We start from the raw sequence: 23,481 nt of genomic DNA, 5'->3' as shown, positions 1-23,481 counted from the left end.
GTTTCACACATATATTTTAAACTAGAAGTCACACTTAAGATGTGACTATCTGAGAATAGCTCATCTTGTGACTTTGGAGGAGAAAAACAGTGACAAGAAATGCTAATTGTACATCTTAGAGGCTGCAAAGCACTAGGATGTCACCTGCCTGGCATTGTACCTTCCAGCTCAGACTGCTGAGGAGCCTCTGTGAAGAACTATAAAGGGTCTGAGATTTTACTCACTTAGAAGTTAACTAGTTAGCCTGCCAGTTTTATGGATACTGACAGAAGACACAGACTCCTGGGTCAGAGAAAATGACTTTATTACTCACCACACAGCAAGGGGCAGAAGCATCAATATATGCTTGGTCATTTCCCCTTGCCCGTGGAGTAATATAGGTAGGTCCAGAAGCATGCTTCATTTCAGGAGAGACACCCTGCACTTAAGGAGCCCCAGATTTTTAGAGTGAGTAGTAAACCTATCTGTCCTTTGCTCTAAGGGGAAACACTATCTCTGCTTTCCAATACTATAAGCAAGCCTGTCCTTTGCTACAAAGGGGACATGATTTCTACCTTTCAAGTATTCTCCCTATACAAACATCCAAGAAAAGGTATTCCAGAACAAACAGCAGTTAGGGACTAGCTCACAATACATGCAGAAAATGCAGAGGCTCATAGAAAATTTCCCCTCTATAGTCTCCGCGGGAGAACAGGAAGCTGTACATCCAAACTGCCTTCTTTACAACTGGAAACAACTTGCGTTTGCTTTATTTTTTGATTTACTACATACAACTAAATGAAATGTTACCTGAATATTTGAATATCAAAAATCTATCTTCCCATAATCATATGTGACCATATAGAATTGTGTTCCCATGGGAACAAAAATGGATCTAACTTAAGAATTCTAATATTTACCTTAAGAAGACTCTAACATGAGTACAAGTCTCGATTCATTCAATGCTTTCAGACCAAAAGTTGCATTCATGTTTAAATCAATTATAATGGTCTTTGGATCATGATTCAAAATCCAAATCCACATACCTCCTACAAAGTCCAGCAAGGCCTGGTCCCTGCTGGTCTCTCTCGCCTCATTTAATACCAGCTCTTCCTCTGAACACGTTCCAGGCACACTGGCTCGCACTCAGCTTCTCAGCATCCTCAACATGCCAAGCTCCATTGCACCCCAGTGACCTTGCACATACTGCTCTCTCTGTGAGTGTCACCTCACACCTCTCTAGCTCTCCCTGTATCCTATTCACTTTCATCATAGCATATATCACAATTTTCACTGAGATATTCATTTTCTTGTGTACTTATAGATGCTGTTTGTTCATCACAAGGCACATTCCATCAGGGCAGATACCATGTTTATTTGACTAATATAAACCTGGAGCCCAAGACGGTGCTCAGTTAAATACAAAGAATGAATGAATGATCCTATCAAAAAATGCCACATAATTAATTCCCACTTTGTGCCATATGGTTATGACTCCCAGGGCCTGAGTCTTCAGGTAATTATAACAGGAAAATCAATTAATTCAAGTTTCCATAGAATTCTACCCCTTGAAAATGGAAACAAACAAAATCCAGGTTACATCAGTTCACTAGCATCCCCCATTTCCCAAGGAGCAGAAGGTACCATATAACCCTTTATCAAGTTCAGAGCAAAACTGCTGCCATGATTTCTACCAATTTTCATCAAATCAACTTCTGCATTAATTAGAATCAGGATGGTACATCAAATATTTAAATGTTCATGTTTCTCACTTTAGGTTTCCCTTTGACTTCTTAGAATACAGAACTTGTGCCAGATTAATGGCACTTATTTGAGTTCTGGGTTGCTCAAGCTAAACTAAGACAGGAGGCCTGCACTTGAAACAAACTTATGCATTTGACAAATACTGATTGTCATAGTGCTAGGTTCTTTACCAGGAATCCAAAGTCAAAGATACAGTTCTTGCCCCCAAAATGCTCCCAGCCCAGTAACTTGTAAACACAGTTTGGGATATTCACCCAGCAAAGCAGTGACCTTGCTTCAGGTCAGCCCCACCTCTACCCCAGGCAATGGCTGATTAAATGAAGGAGGCGGAGTGACAAGTATATAATAGACAAGAGACTCAAATGGGTTTCTTTACTTGAAATGCAAAAGAGGCTTTATCAAAAGGATTTGCTAAATGACACATTTAATGTGGTAATCAAGGCATGAACCAGGAAGAGAGAGTTGGGCCTCACAGACCTAGGTCCCAGGGAAGGAAAAGACCTCCACTACCCTCAAAAAATGCTCTCACCAGGCACCTGCAGGGTCCACCTTGACAGTCTGATCTTCACTGAGATCAAACTCAGGTTGAGAGTATGTGCCATGTGATGCTGCCCTATCCTTGAAGTCACATTTATAACAAGGGCGAAATGAATTCTTTGGATATAAATTAACCAGCACACTTAGTTTCTTTCTTTCTTTCTTTTTTTTTTGAGACCAAGTCTCACTCTGTTGCTCAGGCTGGTGTGCAATGGTGTGATCTCAGCTCACTGCAACCTCCAGCTCCAGGGTTCCAGCGATTCTTGTGCCTCAGCCTCCTGAGTAGCTTGAGACTACAGGCGTGAGCCACCATGCCTCAATACTTTTTGTAATTTTAGTAGGGATGGGGTTTCACCATATTGGCCAGGCTGGTCTCAAACTCCTTACCTCAGGTGATCCATCTGCTTCAGCCTCCTAAAGTGCTGGGATTACAGATGTGAGCCATTGTGCCTGGCCATGCATACTTATTTTCAAAGGGAGCATTATATACAACTACTTGGTAACAACTGCAAGTTATTATTTTCTAAATATAAATATGTTTGTGAATTATAAATTAAAACCCATCTAAGTAAATTTTAAAATCCACGCATACATGGGCACACTGTTCCCTAGTATGGCGGAATGGCTCTATCTATGAACCGGCTACAGAGTCATTCATTTCGTCTATCCTCATAATTAGTAATGACTGCTAGAACCAACAAGATCAAGAAGCAATTTTTTAAATCAATAGAAAAATTACTTCTGTTCTTTTGTGTAGCTATATAAACCCAGAACCCCCTCTCTTCTTTTTTTTCCTTCCTCTATTTCCTTCCTTTTCTTTCTTTTTTCTTTTCAAGTCAAAGGAAAAAATTGATTTACATTAAAATCCTTTAAGCAATAAAGTCTTAATAATATAAAATGTCCAACATTTTGCATGCTTATTTTGGTAGGAATTTTTATACATATACATTATAGTAATTTACATATCATTATACTTGCATAATCTTGAAATAATCCTGATGACGGCTGGGCACAGTGGCTCACACCTGTAATCCCAGCACTTTGGGAGGCCGAGGTGGGCGGATCACAAGATCAGGAGATCGAGACCATCCTGGCTAACATGGTGAAACTCCGTCTCTACTAAAAGTACAAAAAAATTCAGCCAGGGAGTGGTGGCACGCACCTGTAGTCTCAGCTACTCAGGAGGCTGAGACAGGAAAATCGCTTGAACCCAGGAGGTGGAAATTGCAGTGAATTGAGAATTCCCCACTATACTCCAGCATGGGCTACAGAGTGAGACTCTGTCTCCAGAAAAGAAAAAAAAAGTAGAAATAATCCTGATGACTTCATTTTACTGTGGAATGCAAGGGCTGAAAGAGCCACCTCTACCGTTCTCCATCACCAATGATCAACTGTTTCCCCACTGAACTGATAGACAACACATATCTGGTCCAACTACCCAGTTCTGAAATCTCTGCAGGGAAGGAGATTCTAACACATTTCTCACATTGCAGTGAGAAAAATTATCTTTCTTTTCTTAGAACTCAAAGGTCCCTACTGAAATAGAAGCTTATTTCCCTCTGCTTGGTTTTCAGCCAAGCTCAAGGACACCTGGAGAATTACTTTTAGTATGCATCTTAAAATTATAGCTCCCTTCCAGGAATTTTACAAAGAGCATCAAAGAACAGCTTTGTCAACTCCCCCTAGATCCCACACAGAGGTTTAATTATAATGACAGGATTTTAAACATCAGCTCTGAATATTAGTAAGATCATATGGCAACACAGACATATTTCTTTAGGTCTGCCTTGGAATCAATGTGAGAAGAAATAATCACTGCACCAAGCAGTAGCTAGAGTGAGAGAATAAGAAATTCCATTCATTTTGGATAACGAAAAAAATTGTGTTTAAAAATATAATCACGAAAATTAAGCACTCAACATTCATCAAGAGTAGTTACACAGAGCACATAATCATTAGTCTTACCCTCACTGCTTCTTCATGCTCACTTAAAGCTGTTATTTTAACTTGTCATATTTCCATAGCAATTGCTGCCTCCATTTTTATAGCTAAAGTACTAAGAACCATTTCTAACCACCCTAAATGTTACAGTATTAATCGTCAACATTGTTAAAACCTTTGGCTCTTCTACCAAAATGGCTAGCTCTGCCCAGGGTGGTATCAAGAATCATGATCACTCTTGACCTAAATCTCCTCATCAACTAATCTAATGTATGAAAACCTACCTTTCTTCTTAATTGGAGAAAGTGGGGTTTCTCTGCGAGAAATCAAATCGAAATGCATTTCTACCCCAACTGAATGTTAAACCAAATAAAAAGAAATAGCAAAAGGGGTAAGACAAGCAGAGGCCCAAATGTCACCTGTATTGGCGTGCAAGGCCAGGACAGAGAATGGAGGAATGCTTAGAGTAGGAGCAAAATGGATTGTAACTGAGCCCTCCCATCAGAAGAGAGACATGGCAGCCTATCCTAGCAGCACTGGGCTCTTGCTGGGTAAAAAGGTCTGCCTAGGAGAAAATGGGGGACATGCATGCTCTGTGGTTGGGTTTCAACAAGGAAAAGCTGAACATGCCCAGACTACTCTTTCTAAATGTGCTGTAGATGTCACACATCCTCACCTGGCTTGGAATGAGTAAAGTGACACAGAAACCAGTTTATTAAACTCCTTCTACTCGTAAGATGACAGAAAAGAGGGAAAATTGTTCTCTTTTCTGTTCCCACTTCTCCCACATTGCAAGAGCTACCAAATAAGATTCTTTTGTGACGGCGTCTCTTGGTTTTCATATACTCTATAGTAACCCCAAAATAGCAGGTTGCAACTTACAATAAAAATACTTTTAACAACAACTCTCTAGTTTTCCTGGTGTTTGTCTATTCTGTTTCCATCTATTTTGTGCCTTATTTACTTCACGTTCATTAAATTTTTTTCTAAACTTAAAATCAAAATTCTACCCTATTACTAATCTAAAAACCAACAAAGAAGTTAAGCAAGTTAACTTAAATTTAAGTCTCCATTTTCTCTGTGTAAAATGGGGCTAATAGCACCTACCACATAGGGATTGTTTTGAGGATTAAAAGATATTAGGCATATGAAATGCTTACTAGCCCAATGTCTGGCACCAAAATAACACTCAATACATATGAGAAAAGGTGATGGTGGTGATGATAATAGTGAGGATGTCTGCTCTTTAGCTCTTTCATTCATGACCTAACTCCAAAATATATCCCGAAGAGTATGACATCTCTCTACCTCCAAAGTTACTGCCTACTCCCTCTCACCTAGACTACTGTAGCAGCCCCCTCCTTGAATGGCCTGAGGCCTTGCCTCTGTGTCCTGATTCCTTTATAGCAGGCACAGTGAGCATTTTAAAATGTAGATTTGATCTTGTCACTCTCTTACTTTAGCCCCTCCAGTGCTTCTCATTACAGTCAGAATAAAACCCCAATCTCTTATCCCAGGCTACCATTTGACACACATTGGCCCTGCCCACTTCTCTGACTTCATCTTCCCCTACTTTCCTGCTGGCTCACCAGCCTGCAGCCCTGGGGCCTTCTTTCTTTTCCTCTAACTCTTCAAGCAGATTCTCTTGGGGGGCTCTTTTCGGGATATTTAAAGTCCAATATCAAAGGATAGTCCCTTCTCCATTCCGGCTCCAAATTAAGTAATAAGTTCTTCATCACAAAGTGAAAAATTCAAAATTTAAAGCACCAAGAAACAAAAGTTAAATCCCTTTTTTTTCTCTTCTGAGAAAGAGTAATCATAATCTTTGGCTCATAACACTCTGACCATTGGTTCATGCCTTATTTGTGGGACTTTTAAAATGTATAAAAACGTAATAGGCCGGGTGTGGTGGCTCACGACTGTAATCCCAGCACTTTGGGAGGCCAAGGTAGGCGGATCACGAGGTCAGGAGATCCAGACCATCCCTGACTAACACGGTGAAACCCTGTCTCTACTAAAAACACAAAAAATTAGCTAGGCATGGTGGTGGCCATCTGTAGTCCCAGCTACTTGGGAGGCTGAGCAGGGGAATTGTTTGAACCCAGGAGGCAGAGGTTGCAGTGAGATGAGTTCATGCCACTGCACTCCGGCCTGGCAACAGAGCAAGACTCCATCTTAAAAAAAAAAAAAAGTATTAATTAAGCTCATTACTGAAAGTAAGCCGTAATCCAACATCCAAATATCATCCAACATCCGAAAATGATCCTCACCTCCCCCAACTAATGTCACTACCATCCTGAATACAGGATGCAGAAGACCTGAATAGCACTATCAACCATCTTGGGCTAGTTAACATTGATAGAATGTTTCACCCAACATCAGCAGAATATACTTTCTTTTCAAATGTGCATAGAAAATTCACATATATTTGGAAATCCCCAAATATTTGAAAATAAGTAACATACTTCTAAATCCATGATTCAAAAAGAAAGTCAAAAGAGAAATTAATAAACATTTGGAATTGAATAAAAACTAAAACATAACATACCAAAACCTGAGGCATGCAACTCAAGCAGTGCTTAGAGGGTTATGTAGAGCATTAAATATATTAGAAAAGACTGAAGGTTTCAAATCAATGACTGGAGTCAATTCTATAATGTTACGTTACCTCAGCATCAATTCTGAATATAAGTTGAACTTTCTTATGCCAGAGCAGGGCTTACTCATACTTGACACAGTTCACATTTCTCTACCTCTTTCCAGTTCCTCAGTGTGGTTGATCCATGTAGCCCCCTGACAATCACCTCTGGTTGACCAGCTCCCTATGGGGAGGCTAGATACAGCCCCCTTGACGTGCCCCACTGACCCCCACACCCCACAGGGACCATCTTTCAGTCGCAGCATGGCCCCACAGAACATATGCCTGCTTGCTTTAAACCCACCAGTGAAAACTCCCCATGGGAAACCTGCTTGGATAGTACTTCGGACCCCAATAAAGGCTTTAATCCCACAAGTTGTCTGTCTCTGTCTCTCTCTTGCCCCACACCCACTGGTTGAGCAAGTGTGTCCCAAACAGCCCTGCAAGGTGTGCTGCCCTCTTCTTTCTGAGCCCTGTAATCAAAATGCTTCTGTTATTTGATGTGTTTTGCTGTGCTGCCTCTTCTGTGTTTCATCTGCTGACACACCCAGACTTCTTTCCTGGTTAGGGCTCTCCTAGAGAAAGGCTATCTTAGTAGGAATAAACTAGACACAGGTCAACAAAAAACCACAAGGGTGTCTTTCAGTAAAACAAGTTTACTGTGAAAGGGACACCTGGTCATGGGTCAGACACTTAGGCATCAGGCCATCCGTCCCTCAGGATAAAGAGGTGTTCCATGAAATGTACATTGTAAGCATCCATAACAATCAGGGAGACCCATCACAGCAAGGATGCATTTTATAGCCACTCTCCAGAGAGACAATAGAAAGAATTTAAAAAAAAAAAACAAAAAAAAAACAATTACCTAAGCTTCCACTTTAATAAGCTAAAAAAAATAAAGAGAACAAATTTAAATCCAAAACAAACAGAAGAAAGTAAATAATAAAGAGCAGAAATCAATGACATTGAAAACAAACAAAAACCTAATAGACTGCTTGATAGTTGATGCTGCAAAAAGAAAAGAAAAAAGTAAAATAAATAAATAAAAATGAGAGAAAATTATTGAAACAAAAAGCTGGTCCTCTGAACAGATCAATAAGATTGTTAGACTTCTTGCTGATTGTGATGGTTAATTCTATGTATCAACTTGCTTGGCCCTAGGGGTGCCCAGATTCAACATTATTTCTGGGTGTATCTGTGAAGATGTTTCTGGATAAGATTGGCGTTTGAGTCAGGCGACTCAGTAAAGTAGACTGCCCTCTCCAGTGTAGGCATCAACCAGTTCACTGAGGGCTTGAAATAGAACAAAAGGCAGAGGAAGAAGGAATCTGGCCCTTATTCCTCCCTGACATCATCTCTTCTTCTCTGGCCCTTGGACTGAGATCTACACAGTTAGCAGCCCCAGTTCTCAGGCCTTCAAACTCAGACTGAATTAAACAACTGATATCTTTGGTCTCCAGCTTGCAGACAGCAGATCGTGGGACTTCTTTGCCTCACAATTGCATGAGCCAAATTCTCATAATAAATCCTCCGTGTGTGTGTGCATGCATGTGCATACATATACATTCTATTGGTTCTGTTTTTCTTAAGAACCCTGACTAATACACTGACCAAGAAACAAGAAAAAGAGTAAGAAAGAAGTCACAAATCACCAATATTGGGAATGAAAGATGACACATCACTATTAATCTAAGGGTATTAAAAAGATAAGAGAATATTACAAACGGCATCAAGCCAAATATTAATCAACTTAGATGAAATGGACAAATTCCCAGGAAGGCACACACCATCAAAACTCACTCAAGAAAAAAATAACCTGAATAGCACTATATTTACTAATGAAATTGAAGTCATAGTTTAGAACCTTCCAACACAAAATATATAATATATACATATATACACATACATACATATACATACCCACGATACAATAACAGCTCTATGAAACAATTTTGAAAACTTAGATGAAATGGATAAATTCCCAGAAGAATGACTTACCAGATCTGACTGAGAAAAAAAACCTACAGTTTTACAAGTATTTCTTTAACCATTAAAGAGATTTAAGCTGTGGTTAATAATCTTACCATGAAGAAAACACCAGGCCCCAACGGTTTTACAGGATGTTTTACTTAACCTCCAAAAAACAAATCATCCCAATTTTACATGAACACTTAGAGACAACAGAAAAGAGGAAGTATTCCCCCAACTAATTTCAAGTACGGTTTAATATTTACATCATAATCAGACATGACAAAGACCTCTTCAAATATTTATAGGTCACACGTTTTCTTTTTTATAATATGCCTATGCATGCTTTTTTTTTTTTTAAGACAGACTCTCGCTTTGTCACCCAGGCTGGAGTGCACTGGCATGATCTCAGCTCACTGCAACCTCCACCTCCCAGGTACAAGTGATTTTCCTACCTCAGCCTCCTGAGTAGCTGGAATTACAGGCACCCACCACTGTGCCCAGCTAATTTTTGTATTCTTAGTACAGATAGGGTTTCATCATGTTAGTCGGGCTGGTGTCAAACTCCTGACCTCAGGTGATCCACCCACTTGAGCCTTCCAAAGTTCTGGGATTACAGGCGTGAGCCACAGCATCTGGCCTATACTTTGTTATTTATACAGCTGACCCTTGAACAACATGGAGACTATGGATGCTGACCTCCACACAGTGGAAAATCCGTGTATAACTTCTGACTTTCCAAAAACTTAACTACTAATAGCCTACTGTTGAATGGAAGTCTTACTGATAACATAAACAGCCTATTAACACATATTTCATGTTTCCTGCATTACATATTCTTACCATAAATTAAACCAGAGAACTGAATGTTAATAAGAAAATTATAAAGAAAATATATTTACTACTCATTAAATGGAAATGGATCATCATAAAGGTCTTCTTCCTCAGTCTTTACATTGAGTAGGCTAAGGAGGAGGAGAAGGAGGAAGAGGAGTTTTTGTTTTCTTGGGGTGTCAGAGGCAGAAGAAAATCGGTCTATATGTGGACCTGCTCAATTCAAACCCATATTGTTTGTGGGTAAAGTGGAGTCACCACGTTATTCAACAAGTCTCCTGAAAATTTATTCCTCCCGTCAAACTAAACTTTTGTATCCTTTTGTAATGTTGGGGTTCAGGGATTCAGGGAAGCCCTCAGTTCCCCTGAGAGGACATTTCTCCAGGTTCTTGGTCTACCACTCCCCCAAGAATGGGAGAGGAGACCACGGTGCAGTGCACAGTAAACGCCAGACTCAAAAGTGTTTGTAGAAAGTAATTTATTTAGGTAGAGAGAGAAAAAGGAGAAGGAGAAAGAAACAGCTAACTCTCACAATGAGTGAGAGAATCAGACAGATGGAATCCAGGAGAGGAAAGCAGCTTCCACACTGAGTGGAAGGGAATAGAGAGAGAGATGGAGTTTAGGCGGGGAAGACAGGCTTCCACGAGATAGTGTGGAAGGGAACTCCAGAGGGGAAATCCAGGAGAGAGAAAGACAGCTTCCAGGAAGGGAGTATTCGTGGAAGGGGACCCAAACATGGAATCCATAGAGGTGTGGAAGAAGGGGACTTTTAACCTAGGAGGAACCCCCACCTTCTCCAAGACCTCTAGCCAATGAAAGAGTTCTTTGGAACTCCCACTGGAGTGATTGACTTTTGACCCTTCCCCATGCCCTCAAAAATTAAAACAGAGACCATTAAATCTCCCAGATGGAGAAAGATGGGAGGGGGGCATGGTGCTGGGAAGTTCTTGCCCTTAAAACTACGCCCCCTTGTGGACCCGGAAAGAGAACACAGTCCTTCACTTTGACCAACATCTCCCCAAATCCCCCAAACTCCCATGCCCACCATTTCTACTCACTGCTTCTATCAATTCAAAATTTTTAGATTCCACATATAAGATTCTCCTACCTCAGGCTCTTGAATTTCTCCTATCTCAGGGAGATTTTCATAAAGATTGCATTGAATCTGTAAACCATTTCGAGTGTACAGACAACCTTAATAATTATTAATTCTTCCAATCTGTGAACATGGAATGTCTTTCCATTTGCATGTGTCCTCTTCAATTTCTTTCATCAATGTTTTACAGTTTTCAGAATGCAGACCTTTCACCTTAGTTAAACTTATTCCTAAGTCTTTTATTTTTCTTTTAGTAGCTATTGTAAATGGGATTGCTTTCTTGATTTCTTTTTAAGATAGTTTTTAGTGTATAGAAACACTACAGATTTTTGTATGTTGATTTTACATACTGCAGCTTTAGTTAATTCATTCATTAGTTTTTTACATATATTTTATTTATTATGCTAATTCATTCACTAGTTCTAACAAGTTTTGATGGAGTCTTAATAGTGTTTTCTATACACAGGATCACGTCACGTGCAAAGAAATACAATTTAATTTCTTCCTTTCCAAACTGAACGCCTTTTCTTTCTTACCTAATTGCTCTGGCTAGGACTTCTAGCTCTATCTTTTTGAAAGTCCCTCCTTTACCCATTGATCTGACATCTACTTTTGTCATTTAATAATATTCTATACTCGTATGAATCTCTTGCTGGGACTTAATTCATTATGTGATTGTTTTATTCAACAATTTGTCTACTTTGTGCCAATGTTGTACTCTCTTAGTTGTATTCTCTTAGTTGCATAAAATTTCCCATATCTGGTAGGGCTAGTCCTTCTCCGGAAGCGTTCTGGCTATTCGTGGCCCTTTAGTCCTCCAGCTTTGATTTCATTTTTCATCACTGTAATTCTTTTCCTGAAAATACTCTTAATTCCTTTGCCCTCCCTCCATCATACTTATCTGACTAGACCTCAACCCCAGCCATTTAAATCCACCTCCTCACCTCTTCAGTTATTTCACTGAATGAATCTGAAGAAATACACGTAACTTACTGATGTCACTTCATAAACACAGATTTCAGTTGGGCTCTCAGAACTGCTCAACAACCCTATTTTCTTGTCAATGCATTTTCCTACCATTCTAGATTAGGAGGCAGTATAATATAGGGGTCAAATATAAGATTCTAAAACCAGATTACCTGGGTTAAAATCTTAATTCTGCCACTTACTAAATATGTGACCTTGGGCAAGTTAATCTCACCAAAGCCTCAGTTTCTGTATATCTATCCCTCAGTAAAATTCTCTTTATCTATCCCTCAGTAAAATTCCTTATGAAAATAAAATGAGTTAATACATATAAGCCAAAAATAGCTTCTGGCACATAGTAAGTACTATCTAAAGCCCGTATTGTTATTGTTGATGACAATTTCACATCTTACCCTTTTTCTCCCACTCTTTCTCTTCACTGATGGCCTTGCTTTTTATTTCATTGAAAAACTAGTCAGAAGTTCCACAACCTCCTATCATTAAATCTTCCAATTTACTTGCAGCTGTACCCATCACTCTATTGCTGTACATAAACTGTTATTGTTCCTACAGCTAACTCCTCCACTTGGGCATCCTTCTAGTCCACTCAAGGACCTGCTCCTGCAGTTCTCCCCTTTCTCTGCTAAATAGCCCATTTTTAATTTTCTCAATCTGATCAGCATACGAAAATGTCATAAAAGTTGTCATCTTAAAAATAAAACCCTCACCGGGTGTGGTGGCTCACAGCTGTAATCCCAGCACTTTGGGAGGCTGAGGCGGGTGGATCACCTGAGGTCAGGAGTTCAAGATCAGCCTGGCCAACATGGAGAAACCCCGTCTCTACTAAAAATACAAAATTAGCCGAGCATAATGGTGCATGCCTGTAATCCCAGCTACTAGGGAGGCTAAGACAGGAGAATCGCTTGAACCCGGGAGGCAGAGGTTGCAGTAAGCCAAGATCGTGCCATTGCACTCCTGCCTGGGTAACGAGAGCAAAACTCCGTCTCAAAAAATAACTAAATAAATAAAATGAAATAAATATAACCCTCCTAATTCCACATTCCCCTCCAAATGTGGTCCCATTTCTCTGCACATAATAAAAATGCCTTGAAAAACTGTCTTTATTTGCTGTCTAGACTTCCTTCCCTCCCATATTCTCTTCACTCCAATCCCATCAGCCTTTCACTTTCAATACTCCATGGAATCCCCTTTTGACAAAGTGACCAGTAACCCCCACACTGTCAAGTCCAGAAGACAATTCTCAGTCATCTTACCTCTTTTCATACTTCTTCACTCCTTTCTTCACTTGGTTTTGAACAGAATGTAACACTGGCCACTCTTTCTTCGTCTATTTTGCTTCACCTGCCTTCTCTTCTGTACCACTAAACTTTGGTGTGCTGAGGACTCTAATCTTTCTCTGTTCTACCTACAGTCATGGCCTAAACTATCTCAGTCAGAGCCAGAGTTTTTAATACTATTTATTCATTGATGACTCCTGAACTTCATATCATATATCCAACTGTCCCCTTCACATCCCTGAATGTTTGACAGCTCAAACTTAACACATCCAGACCAGAACTCTTCATTTCCTCCTTTGAAATTTGCTCCTCTCCTAGTATTTCCCACTCTGCAACTCACCCAACTCACAACTCACAACTCTACAACTCAACCAAGTGCTCAGGTCAAAAATCACAGTGCTCTAATTAACTCCTCTCTCGCACCCTACAGTACTGAGCAAATTCTGTTCATTCTACCACCAAACAGTATATCTGACCCAACCACTTTTTACCATCTCCACTGAGGGTCCAAGCTATCACCAGCTCTCATCTGAGCTATTGCAATACCTTCCCAAGTGGCCTCCCAGACTCATGTCTTTTTCTCCTCTCAACAGCCAGAGTAATCCCATAAAAATACAAATCCTATTTTGGTACCTACTCACATGCTGAAAATTTTACTATGGCCTTAAATCACCAGAAGAGTAGAAAAGGGCTTTACCATGGGCTACAGGCTCCACATGTCACTGTGTAACTCTCAGACCCCATCTAGTGCCACACTGCTCCTCAGTCACTATGCTCCCCTTCTTCACTGATCTTTCAGTTCTTAAAAAGCACTAACCCAGATGGGTGCAGTGGCTCACAGTTGGGAGGCTGAGGTGGGTGGATCACGAAGTCAGGAGTTCAAGACCAGCCTGACCAAGACGGTGAAACCCCCATCTCTAAAAATACAAAAATAGCTGGGCATGGTGGCAGGAGCCTGTAAACCCAGCTACTGAGGAAGCTGAGGCAGGAGAATCGCTTGAACTGGGGAGGCAGAGGTTGCAGTGAGCAGAGGTTGTGCCACTGCACTCCAGCCTGGGCGAAAGAGCAAGACTCTGCCTCAAGACAAACAAAACAAAAAAAGCACTAGCCCATTCTACATCTCCACAGAGATGTCTCCTTAAACTACCCTATCCAGAGTAACCACCCTCATCCCCAAGTCACTATCACCCACCCAGCTATATTTTCTCCATAGCTTTACAGTATTTTTTTAATTATTTAATTTACACCTATCTATCTAATCTGTCCTCTCATACTTAGAAAATAAACTCTATCAGAACAGAAACTTTTACCCTATTAATTTAACCGCCATATTCCCAGTACCTACAACAGCATCTAGCACATAGAAAGCATATTTTTAAATCCTTGCTGAGTGAACCAATATCCCAGAAACCTCTCACAGCTAGTTCATCTTACAGGAGAAACTAAGTATAAGAGTTAATTAAATGGCCGAGCACAGTGGCTTACGCCTGTAATCCCAGCACTTTGGGAGGCCAAGGCGGGTGAATTACTTGAGGTCAAGAGTTCGAGATCAGCCTGGCTACCATGGCGAAACTCCGTCTCCACTGAAAATACAAAAATTAGTCGGGTGGTGGACGCCTGTAATCCCAGCTACTCAGGAGGCTGAGGTGGGACAATCGCTTGAACCCGGGAGGCAGAAGTTGTAGTGAGCCGAGATAGCACCACTGCACTCCAGCCTGGGTGACAGAGTGAGACTCTTTCTCAAAAAAAAAAAAAAAAAGGTAATTAGATGACTCGCCCGAGGTCGCACACCAGTCAAAATAAATGGCAGCTTTAGAGTTAGAGGCACAGTCTGGCTCCAAAGCTTGGGGTTTTAGTTACTACACTACATTGCTTCACTACATTTTACAATTTACTATGTTGCTTGTGAGTATGAATTAAGGCTCAGAAGTCTAAATTTCCATTCTACTCAGAGGACTCCCCCGCCACTCCATTCCACTCCACAAAGATTCAGCTCAGCAATCTCTCTTTCCTCAGAACTAGTTCCAACTAGCACATCCGGGCGCCCCGCGCCCGGCACCCCACGCGCCGTGGCTTTGGCAAGGGCGCCTGCATGGTGAGTGGGTCCCATGCAAAGCATTCTGGGATTGGTAGTCCACGTTCCTCCGGTCTCCAGCATTCACATGAAAAAGAAGGGAAAACCCATGTAAATTAGATATCTCTGAATTTCTTACAAATTAAATAAAACGCAGATTCTGGCTCAGGAAAGTGATGCAAACGCGTCGTTTTCAAAGGCGAGACTCCAGCCTTGGGTCAGGCGCGGCGCAGACCGCGGCTCGGGGTCCTTGACTGGGCGGGGCTTGCTCGCGGTGGCTTGTGGCTCCTTCCTGTGCTGCTTCTCTCTTTCGCTCAGGCGCGTGACGCCGGCAGGATGGGTGAGCTCTCCGGGCCCGTCTGAGGGCGCAGCAAGCGGGACTTGGGGTCTTGGGAACAGGCAGCCGGATGCGAATAGAGTAGGGAGCGGGGTGCCACGGAGGGGCTCCATCGGGGAGGGCCGGGGAAGCGCCGCTTCAGGAGGCACATGGTCGGACGCGGAAAGGGCCCGTGCGGCGCGTATGCCGCCGAGATGAGGTACAGAGGGACGCAGGGAGACCGGCGCTTCTCCCGAGCACTCGAGCGGGGACTTGTCCTTTAGGAGAACACACCCTTCAGAGCCCTCTTCGAACGTTTATTAGCCGGTTCAGGGGAAGGCCAATTGTTTGGCCCGCGAGTCAATATACGAGAGCCAGTCGGTTTAAGGGTTTATTCCAGGTGAGGCGAGTGTTTAAAAAGATACGAAACACGTAGACGGCGAGTTTTTGCGGAAGAACTAAAATATTTTAATTTTTAGGCAAGTGTCGTGGACTTCGTACTGCTAGAAAGCTCCGTAGCCACCGACGAGACCAGAAGTGGCATGATAAACAGTACAAGAAAGCCCATTTGGGCACAGCCCTGAAGGCCAACCCTTTTGGAGGTGCTTCTCATGCAAAAGGAATCGTGCTAGAAAAAGTGTAAGTGAAAGTCCATTGCTCCCGTCAAGGTTTAGTTTATTATAGGAACTCGAGACATAAACTTACTGAATTCTTGTTTTTAAAGTAATTAACGGTTTTTGTGTAGTAGTGTCCACTTGGGCATTGCGGGGTAAAATTGCAAAACGTTTGTTATATTTAAAAGTTGGTAAAATTAGCGCTTGGGAATTAGGTAGTTAGGGTTTTTTTAAGTTGGTCTGGGAGAAATTTCAGAAGATACTAGCAATGAAGAAGTAAAGGACAAACTACTGTGGGAGATGTTACAAGTAAATGGCATGTGTCAGCTATAGAATCTGCAATGAAATGATTTTTCTACTTGATAAGGAGAAGTGACTTGCATCAGAATTGACTGAGGTCGTACACCTAAGATGGAGACATGAAATTGCCAATATTTGACTGGTTTTGACTTTTAAAATGATAATTTCAAATAGTTCAGTTCTATTTCATGGTAGAGCCATCTTTTTGTCTAATTTTTTTTTTTGAGAGGGAGTCTATCTCTGTCACCTAGGCTGGAGTGCAGTGGCACAGTCTCTGCTCCCTGCATTCTCAGCCTCTCAGTTGGGATTACAGACGCCCACCACCATGCCAGCTAATATTGTGTATTTTTAGTAGAGACAAGGTTTTGTCATGTTGACCGGGCTGGTCTCAAACTCTTGACCTCAGGTGATCCGCCAGCCTCGACCTCCCAAAGTTCTGGTATTACAGGCATGAGCCACTGTGCCCAGCCTAGACTTTCTAATTCTTATCGCAGATTTTTTTTTTTTGGAGACCCGGTCTCTTGTCACCCAGGCTGGCAGCCTTGACCTCCTAGGCATAGATCTCCTCCCACCTTGGCCTGGCAAGATGGGACTACAGGCCCACACTGCTACTCTGGTCTAATTTTACAACTGTAAAGGGTCTAGAAACTTCCCCCATTGTGCTAATGAAATTAAGACTGACAGAAAACTTGGTTGACATCACAGGACTTCAGTCATTTGAGGTTAGATTGAAAAGATAGAAACGGTTTCTCATTAATCCTCTAGTTTATGTGAAAAAATTACCCTTTTTCAGAAAGCCAGCTCACTCTACTATGCCTTTTATGTTTCAGAGGAGTTGAAGCCAAGCAGCCAAATTCTGCCATTAGGAAGTGTGTCAGGGTCCAGCTGATCAAGAATGGCAAGAAAATCACAGCCTTTGTACCCAATGATGGTTGCTTGAACTTTATCGAGGTGAGCATTTCAACTCCCTTGTAGCTTCTGTTCTTGGGGTGGCCTCCCACACATTTTTATCTGATCCAAAGGAGTTACCTCACACGAAAGAGTATTTTTGTGATTGCCACTGACACCATAAATACACTTTTTATTTTATTCCAGGAAAACGATGAAGTTCTGGTTGCTGGATTTGGTCGCAAAGGTCATGCTGTTGGTGATATTCCTGGAGTTCGCTTTAAGGTTGTCAAAGTAGCCAATGTCTCTCTTTTGGCCCTATACAAAGGCAAGAAGGAAAGACCAAGATCATAAATTTTAATGGTGAAAACACTGTAGTAATAAATTTTCATATGCCAAAAAATGTTTGTATCTTATTGTCCCCTGTTCTCACCACAAAGATTGTGTTCTTTACCTGTTTCTTTTTAAAATCCTAAACCAGCAAACACAGGACCTTTACCAATTTCAGGTGATGATAAGACAGTTGTTTTAGGATTCTCTAGGTTTATAACCTGGCACAATTTCCCTCATCCTGTGGAATAAGAAAATGAGATAGATTTGGAGTAAATGTACAGTGTTGTAGTATTTAAGAACTTTAATGGAACTCCAAAAAATTCACTGAAATTCTACTGAGATAGTTTATTTTTTATTCTTGGTATTTTCTGTATCTAATGCGACTTCAAGCACTTGCCAGGTTTCATTCCCATAGATAAGGTGCCCTTGGAAATGCATATTCTTGTATCCATCTTTCAGGGACCCAAGATGATAAATAGTAACCTCAAAATTGCTCCCCACCCTATTGAATTACTTAAAGATGTCAGGATCTATGTTGTAATGTGTCTACATTACTGTGTTTGAAATAGGATACAGGCATTGGATCATTTAGTTGGTGGAAGTATATGCCGGGCAACAGAGATCGGATACGTATATGACAATACTTGTTTTCGGTATTTTCTCATGAATTTGTCAGCAACCTCCATGTCTTCAAAGACCAGTCAGCAATGGATGTGGTTTAGTGTAGAGACAATATTGGTTCTTTGTAAAATTAAGCTAGGTGTTGAGTACGTGCAGGGTTTGCCCTTCACAAATAGTTGTTTCAGAATTTTCATGGCTACAGTAGCATGGTTGAAATGAAGCTGTTGGCCTTCTGATTTAAATCTAAGAAACTACTGTTAACTAATAGTAAATATGGGTTAATCAGCCTTTAGATCAAATCCTAAGGATCATCTGAGGTTGAGTTAGAGACCAGCTTTACACTGTCTTTAGGATCTTTGGAAACAATTGCTTTGGTTGCCCATTTCCCATTGGATCAGAAGCAGAACCTTTGCCATGGCACAGAAGAACCCAGGTTGTGCCTCATATTCCAGCCTTAGCCCGCCATTTTTCTCCTTGGCTCTCTGCTCCAGCAACACTGGTCTCAGCTGCTCATGCCGAAACTTGTGTTCCACACCCAGCCTCAGGACTCTGTTCCTGTTATTAGGGTGCATTTCCTAACGCGTAGCTGCAGTCAGTATTGTGCTTTCGGATGGGCCTTAGCTGACCCAACCCTTTGTGATGCAGGAGAGATTGCTGGGCCTTGCTCACCGGACCAGAACCAGGGATGGAGGCTGCCACTGCAGCGTGGTTCCAGGCGTGGAGCAGTCAGCTCTTGCCGGGCGGTGTGGTCCTTGTGACCACCAGGAAGGGGCTGGGACAGCACAGGTTCCCAGGGACCCGTCCCGGTTTCCCTGCTTTCTCGGACTCGTCAAGACACCTTCGACAATGCCTCGCAGCTGTAACTTCTTGGCTGCACCCAGGATGCCCTTTTCGCTTGCGGAGCTGTCCTGCCGGAGGCCCAGGAGCTGCCAAATTGACCCAAAAACACACCTCCAGCACCTCAGATACAAAAGCGGCTGAGCCTGGTCTTGGTGCCTTCTGCTTTCTCTGTGTGGCTCCCAACCCATTCCTCACTGCCTTATGGCTGAGGCCCCCTTCCTTCACGTATCCAACATGACATGGATGCCGGGCCTGATTGCAAGCCCAGGTCTATGGTGAGAGGAACGATATACTCACCTTGGGCACAAAATTCTAGCAGCGGTTTTTTTCTTGTAATTCCAGCACTTTGGGAGGCTGAGGCGGGCAGATCACCTGAGGTTGGGAGCTCAAGAGTTCGAGACCAGTCTTAATGGAGAAACCCTGTCTCTACTAAAAATACAAAATTAGCCAGGTGTGGTGGCGCATACCTGTAATCCCAGCTACTCAGGAGGCTGAGGCAGGAGAATCACTTGAACCCAAGGGGTGGAGAGTGCGGTGAGCCTAGATCACGCCATTCCACTCCAGCCTGGGCAACAAGAGCAAGGCTCCATCTCAAAAAAATAATTATAATAAAAAGCTAATTCTAAAATTTACTTAGAGGCCAGGCTCAGTGGCTCAAGCTTGTAATCCCAGCACTTTGGGAGGTTGAGGTGGGCAGATCATCTGAGGTCAGGAGTTCAAGACCAGCCTGACCAACGTGGAGAAACCCCATCTATACTAAAAAATACAAAAATTGGCTGGGCGTGGTGCCGGGCACCTGTAATCCCAGTTACTTGGGAGGCCTAGGCTGGAGGATCACTTGAACCCGGGAGGTGGAGGTGGCAGGGAGCCAAGATTGCACCACTACACTCCAGCCTGGGCAACAGAGTGAAACTCCATCTCAAAAAAATAATAAAAATTAAGAAAAAATAAAATTATATAGAAAGGCAACTAGAATAAATAATATTGAAAAAAAAAGTGGAAGAATCATAAAACTTGATTTTAAGACTATAGCTACAGTAATCAAGACTTGGAGGAGAGACAGAAATACTTATCAACGAAATAAGATAGAGAATCTATAAATAGACATTCTGAAGTATGACCAATGGATTTATCTTAAAACCAATGGAGGAAGAATAGTTTCAATAAATGATGTGGACTTCCATTTGCCGAAAACAAAAAAAACAAAACAAGGAACCCCAAACTCACACGTATTATGAAATTTAAAATGGATCATATATCTAAATGTAAAATGGAAAGCTATAAAATTTAAAACAGTATCTTTACAACCTAGGCTTAGGTATAGTTTTTAGACATTACACTAGAAGCACATTTCATAAAAGAAAAAATGGATAAATTGGTGGATTTCATCAAAATTTAAAAACTTTTTCTCTCTGAAAAGTCCTGTTAAGCTGGGCGCTGTGGTTCATGCCTGTAATCCCAGCACTTTGGGAGGCTGAGTTGGGAAGATGTTAATAGCTTGAGTCCAGGAGTTCAAGACCAGCCTGGGCAGCAAAGCCATACACCTATCTCTACAAAAAAAAAAAAAAAAAAAATTAAAATTAGCCTGGCATGGTTGTGTGCATCTGTAGTTTCAGGTATTTGAGTGGCTGAAGCAAGAGGATCAGAGGATCACTTCAGCTCAAGAGTTTGAGACTGCAGTGAGCTATGATCGTGCCATTGCAATCCAGCCTGAGCAACAGAGTGAGACCCTGACTTGAAAAAAAGAAGAATCCTGTTAAGAGGATGAGAAGGCAAACTACAGACTGGGAGAAAGTATTTGCAAGTCACATAGGCAATAAAGGACTTACATCTAAAAGAGATGAAGAATTCTCTAAACCAAAAGTGAGAAAACAGATAATCCCATTACAAAGTGGCCAAATATACGAATATATATCTCTTCACAAAAAAGATGGCAAATAAGCAGATGAAAAGATGATCAAAATCATTAAACATCCAGGAAAATGCAAATTGAAACCACAACAAGTTGTCACTATAACCTGGCTAAAGTTAAAGATGCTGATAATACCAAGTACTGGTGAAAATGTAGAGAGTAGAGTAACTGAATCTCATACATTGTTGATGGAAAAATGTTGCAGTCGCTCTAGAAAAGTTTGTCAGTTTTTTATAAAGTTAAACAGATACTTCATATGACCCAGAAATTGTACTCCTGGGTAGATGATTGAAATACAGAAATGAAAATATGTGTCCACACAAAAACCGTACATAAATATTCATGGCAACTTTATTTGGACAGCCAAGAAAAACAAACAACCTAACGGGCAAATATATACACTGTGGTATATCCATAAATGACATACTACTCAGCCGGATTATGATATACAACTTCTATGAGCCGGATTATGAAAACAACTTCTATGAGTCTCTAGGGTAGTATACTGGGTACAAAAGGCTGATCTCAAAATGTTGTATCTTGTATGAATTCATTTATGTAACACTCTTGAAATGATAAAATGATAGCAATGGAGAAGAGACCAGTGATCACTAGGGATTAAAAATGGGGGCAGAGTCTGACGATAAAAGAAAGGTTAGTATGAGGGAGTTTCTTTGTAAGAATGAAACACTTTTGTGTCTTGATCTTGGTGATGTTTATGTAAATCAATACTTGCAATGGAATTTCATAGTAATATACACACAATAAAAGCATGTAAAAAATTGGTGAATGAGTAAATTCTGTAGTTAATAGTTTTGTACTAATGTCAATTTCCCAGTTTTGAAAATATACTCTGGTTATAAAAGATATTATAATTTGGGAAAGCTGGATGAAGGCTATAACAAACTATTCTATTTTTGCAACTTCTATGTGCCTTACTTATAAATAAAAAGTAATGTATTCATATATGTGTGTATATATATATTTTATGAATGGGTAGTCTGTTATTTCATCTGTATTATCTTTATTTGCCTAGCAAAGTCCAAACAAATCAGAAATTGTTAGAGCAAAAACAATCAGGATATCACTTAGTACTGTGGTTCCCAAACCCAGGGACATCAGAATTCCCCTGGGAAATCATCTTGAGGGTGTCCAGGAGAAATCTGTCAGGTAGTTCTTATGTAGCCACCTCCTGTTTTCTGCATTTGTGGGAATTACTGCTCTCATCTTATAAGTCAGAAGCCCAAATAACGCAGCTTTTAAGTATCTTAGAAACAATTTGCACAAGTAATCAGTGCAGCTCAGATCAGAACAATAGTCTATTCTCCATATGGAATTGTTTCTGTCAGAGACACCCCATTGCAAAACGATAAACACTGCCTTACAGGTAGCTTCTTAGTAAATTCAGGCATAAATTTATTTGGGTATTTAGTAAGAGTTTTTGTTTTCTGTTTTGTGAAGGGAAGAGGAGAGGTATAATGTGATTAGTAAATTTTCTGTGTATTTATATGAAAATATTGAAATACTCCAGTTACTGATGCTCTGAAAAAAAATTTGGAAGTCTAAAAACACAACACCTCAGATAAATGTGGGCTTTTTCCTGTTATTTTTTGATAGCACTGAGAGACACAGTTCTAATTTGACAGCTATACAAATTCAAATGTATATCTGTATGTGTATTGGATTCCTGTATTTCATTCCAGGAAAATATCTAGTTGTAGGATTGGTCATAATGGTTACACTGTGGATAGTATTCCTGGAATCTGTTGGAAGATTGTCAAAGTAGCTAGTGTTTTTCTTTATTGGCTTTGCATAAAGCCAAGAAAAGAGACTAAGATAATGAATTACCATATTACAATAAAAATTTTCACTAACAGTAACTTATCTTTATTTTAACCTATAAAATCTATGTGAGTGGATCATTTAAGCATTAACTCACATTCGTTTGCTACTGTAGCTGGGGCACTGTCTTCACTGGCTATACTGAGCAGTCTTCGTTTCTAACACAAATCCTGTCCTTATTGTTTGGTAAAGTGATGTCATGTTTGTTAGTACCTGAGGAATAGAAATGGATTTTATAGCTTATAAATTGTCACAGTAATGTCACCACAGCAGGTCTAGAGCAAACCATTAAAACATTTAACGAATGTTTTAAAGCATGAATTGTCTCATAGGAGAAAATAGTTTTTTAGAGTGACACATTTGAAGGGACCCATGAGTGACAAATAACCAATATTCTCAAAAATGCACATGCCCAGTCGGCACCTCATTCAGACGGTCACTTAAGCCTCTAATATGTGGTGTGTATCTTCAAAAACAAGGGAGCCACTCACGCACAGCTCTCAGATGTACGTGATAAGCAGTATCGCAAATTCCTTCCTTTAATGTATTCTGCTTTCCAGCTGAACTGAAGCTTGCAAACAGCAATTCTGATGGTCAGGAGGGTTAAGGAGGGAGTCAAAGTCCCCAGGTCACTAGTCAGATCTAGCCACAGAAGTGCCAGCTCCCTCTACCAGTAATCTGCTTATTTGTGGTAATAAGTTATTGTTGGCATGAATTCTG

At 40.9% G+C, this 23,481-nt stretch overlaps 2 protein-coding genes across 4 annotated transcripts in view; one reads left to right on the top strand and one right to left on the bottom strand.

Moving 5' to 3' along the window:
• Positions 1-15,014, bottom strand: part of LOC105734708 (V-type proton ATPase subunit S1-like protein) — a 68,658-nt gene extending 53,644 nt beyond the window's left edge. For all 3 annotated transcript variants that reach the window (XM_012477630.2, XM_012477631.2, XM_021665399.2), the window contains exon 1: positions 12,998-15,014. In XM_012477630.2, coding sequence (XP_012333053.1) covers positions 12,998-13,007 — 10 coding nt within the window. In that variant the 5' untranslated portion in view covers positions 13,008-15,014. The remainder of the gene's footprint in view (positions 1-12,997) is intronic.
• A 351-nt stretch (positions 15,015-15,365) lies between these two features.
• RPS23 (ribosomal protein S23) lies at positions 15,366-17,616 on the top strand. The gene is made up of 4 exons (XM_012477568.3): positions 15,366-15,435; positions 15,891-16,050; positions 17,156-17,276; positions 17,421-17,616. Exons 1-4 carry the CDS (start codon positions 15,432-15,434, stop codon positions 17,565-17,567), a joined length of 432 nt encoding a protein of 143 aa, XP_012332991.1. The 5' UTR covers positions 15,366-15,431; the 3' UTR covers positions 17,568-17,616.
• The last annotated feature ends 5,865 nt before the right edge of the window (positions 17,617-23,481 follow it).

The sequence above is a fragment of the Aotus nancymaae genome, unplaced genomic scaffold (genome assembly GCF_030222135.1).
Source record: "Aotus nancymaae isolate 86718 unplaced genomic scaffold, 86718_ANA_hifiasm-v0.15.2.pri h1tg000014l, whole genome shotgun sequence".
Classification (NCBI taxonomy): Eukaryota; Metazoa; Chordata; class Mammalia; order Primates; family Aotidae; genus Aotus; species Aotus nancymaae.
The sequence above is the reverse complement of the archived record's forward strand: the minus strand, read 5'-3'. Positions and strand labels throughout refer to the sequence as shown.

Excerpts from the sequence above, each read along its gene's own strand:
- RPS23 (XM_012477568.3), top strand. Across the intron at positions 16,051-17,155 it reads GGAATCGTGCTAGAAAAAGT|AGGAGTTGAAGCCAAGCAGC; the intron begins GTAAGTGAAAGT and ends TTTATGTTTCAG. Across the intron at positions 17,277-17,420 it reads GTTGCTTGAACTTTATCGAG|GAAAACGATGAAGTTCTGGT; the intron begins GTGAGCATTTCA and ends ATTTTATTCCAG.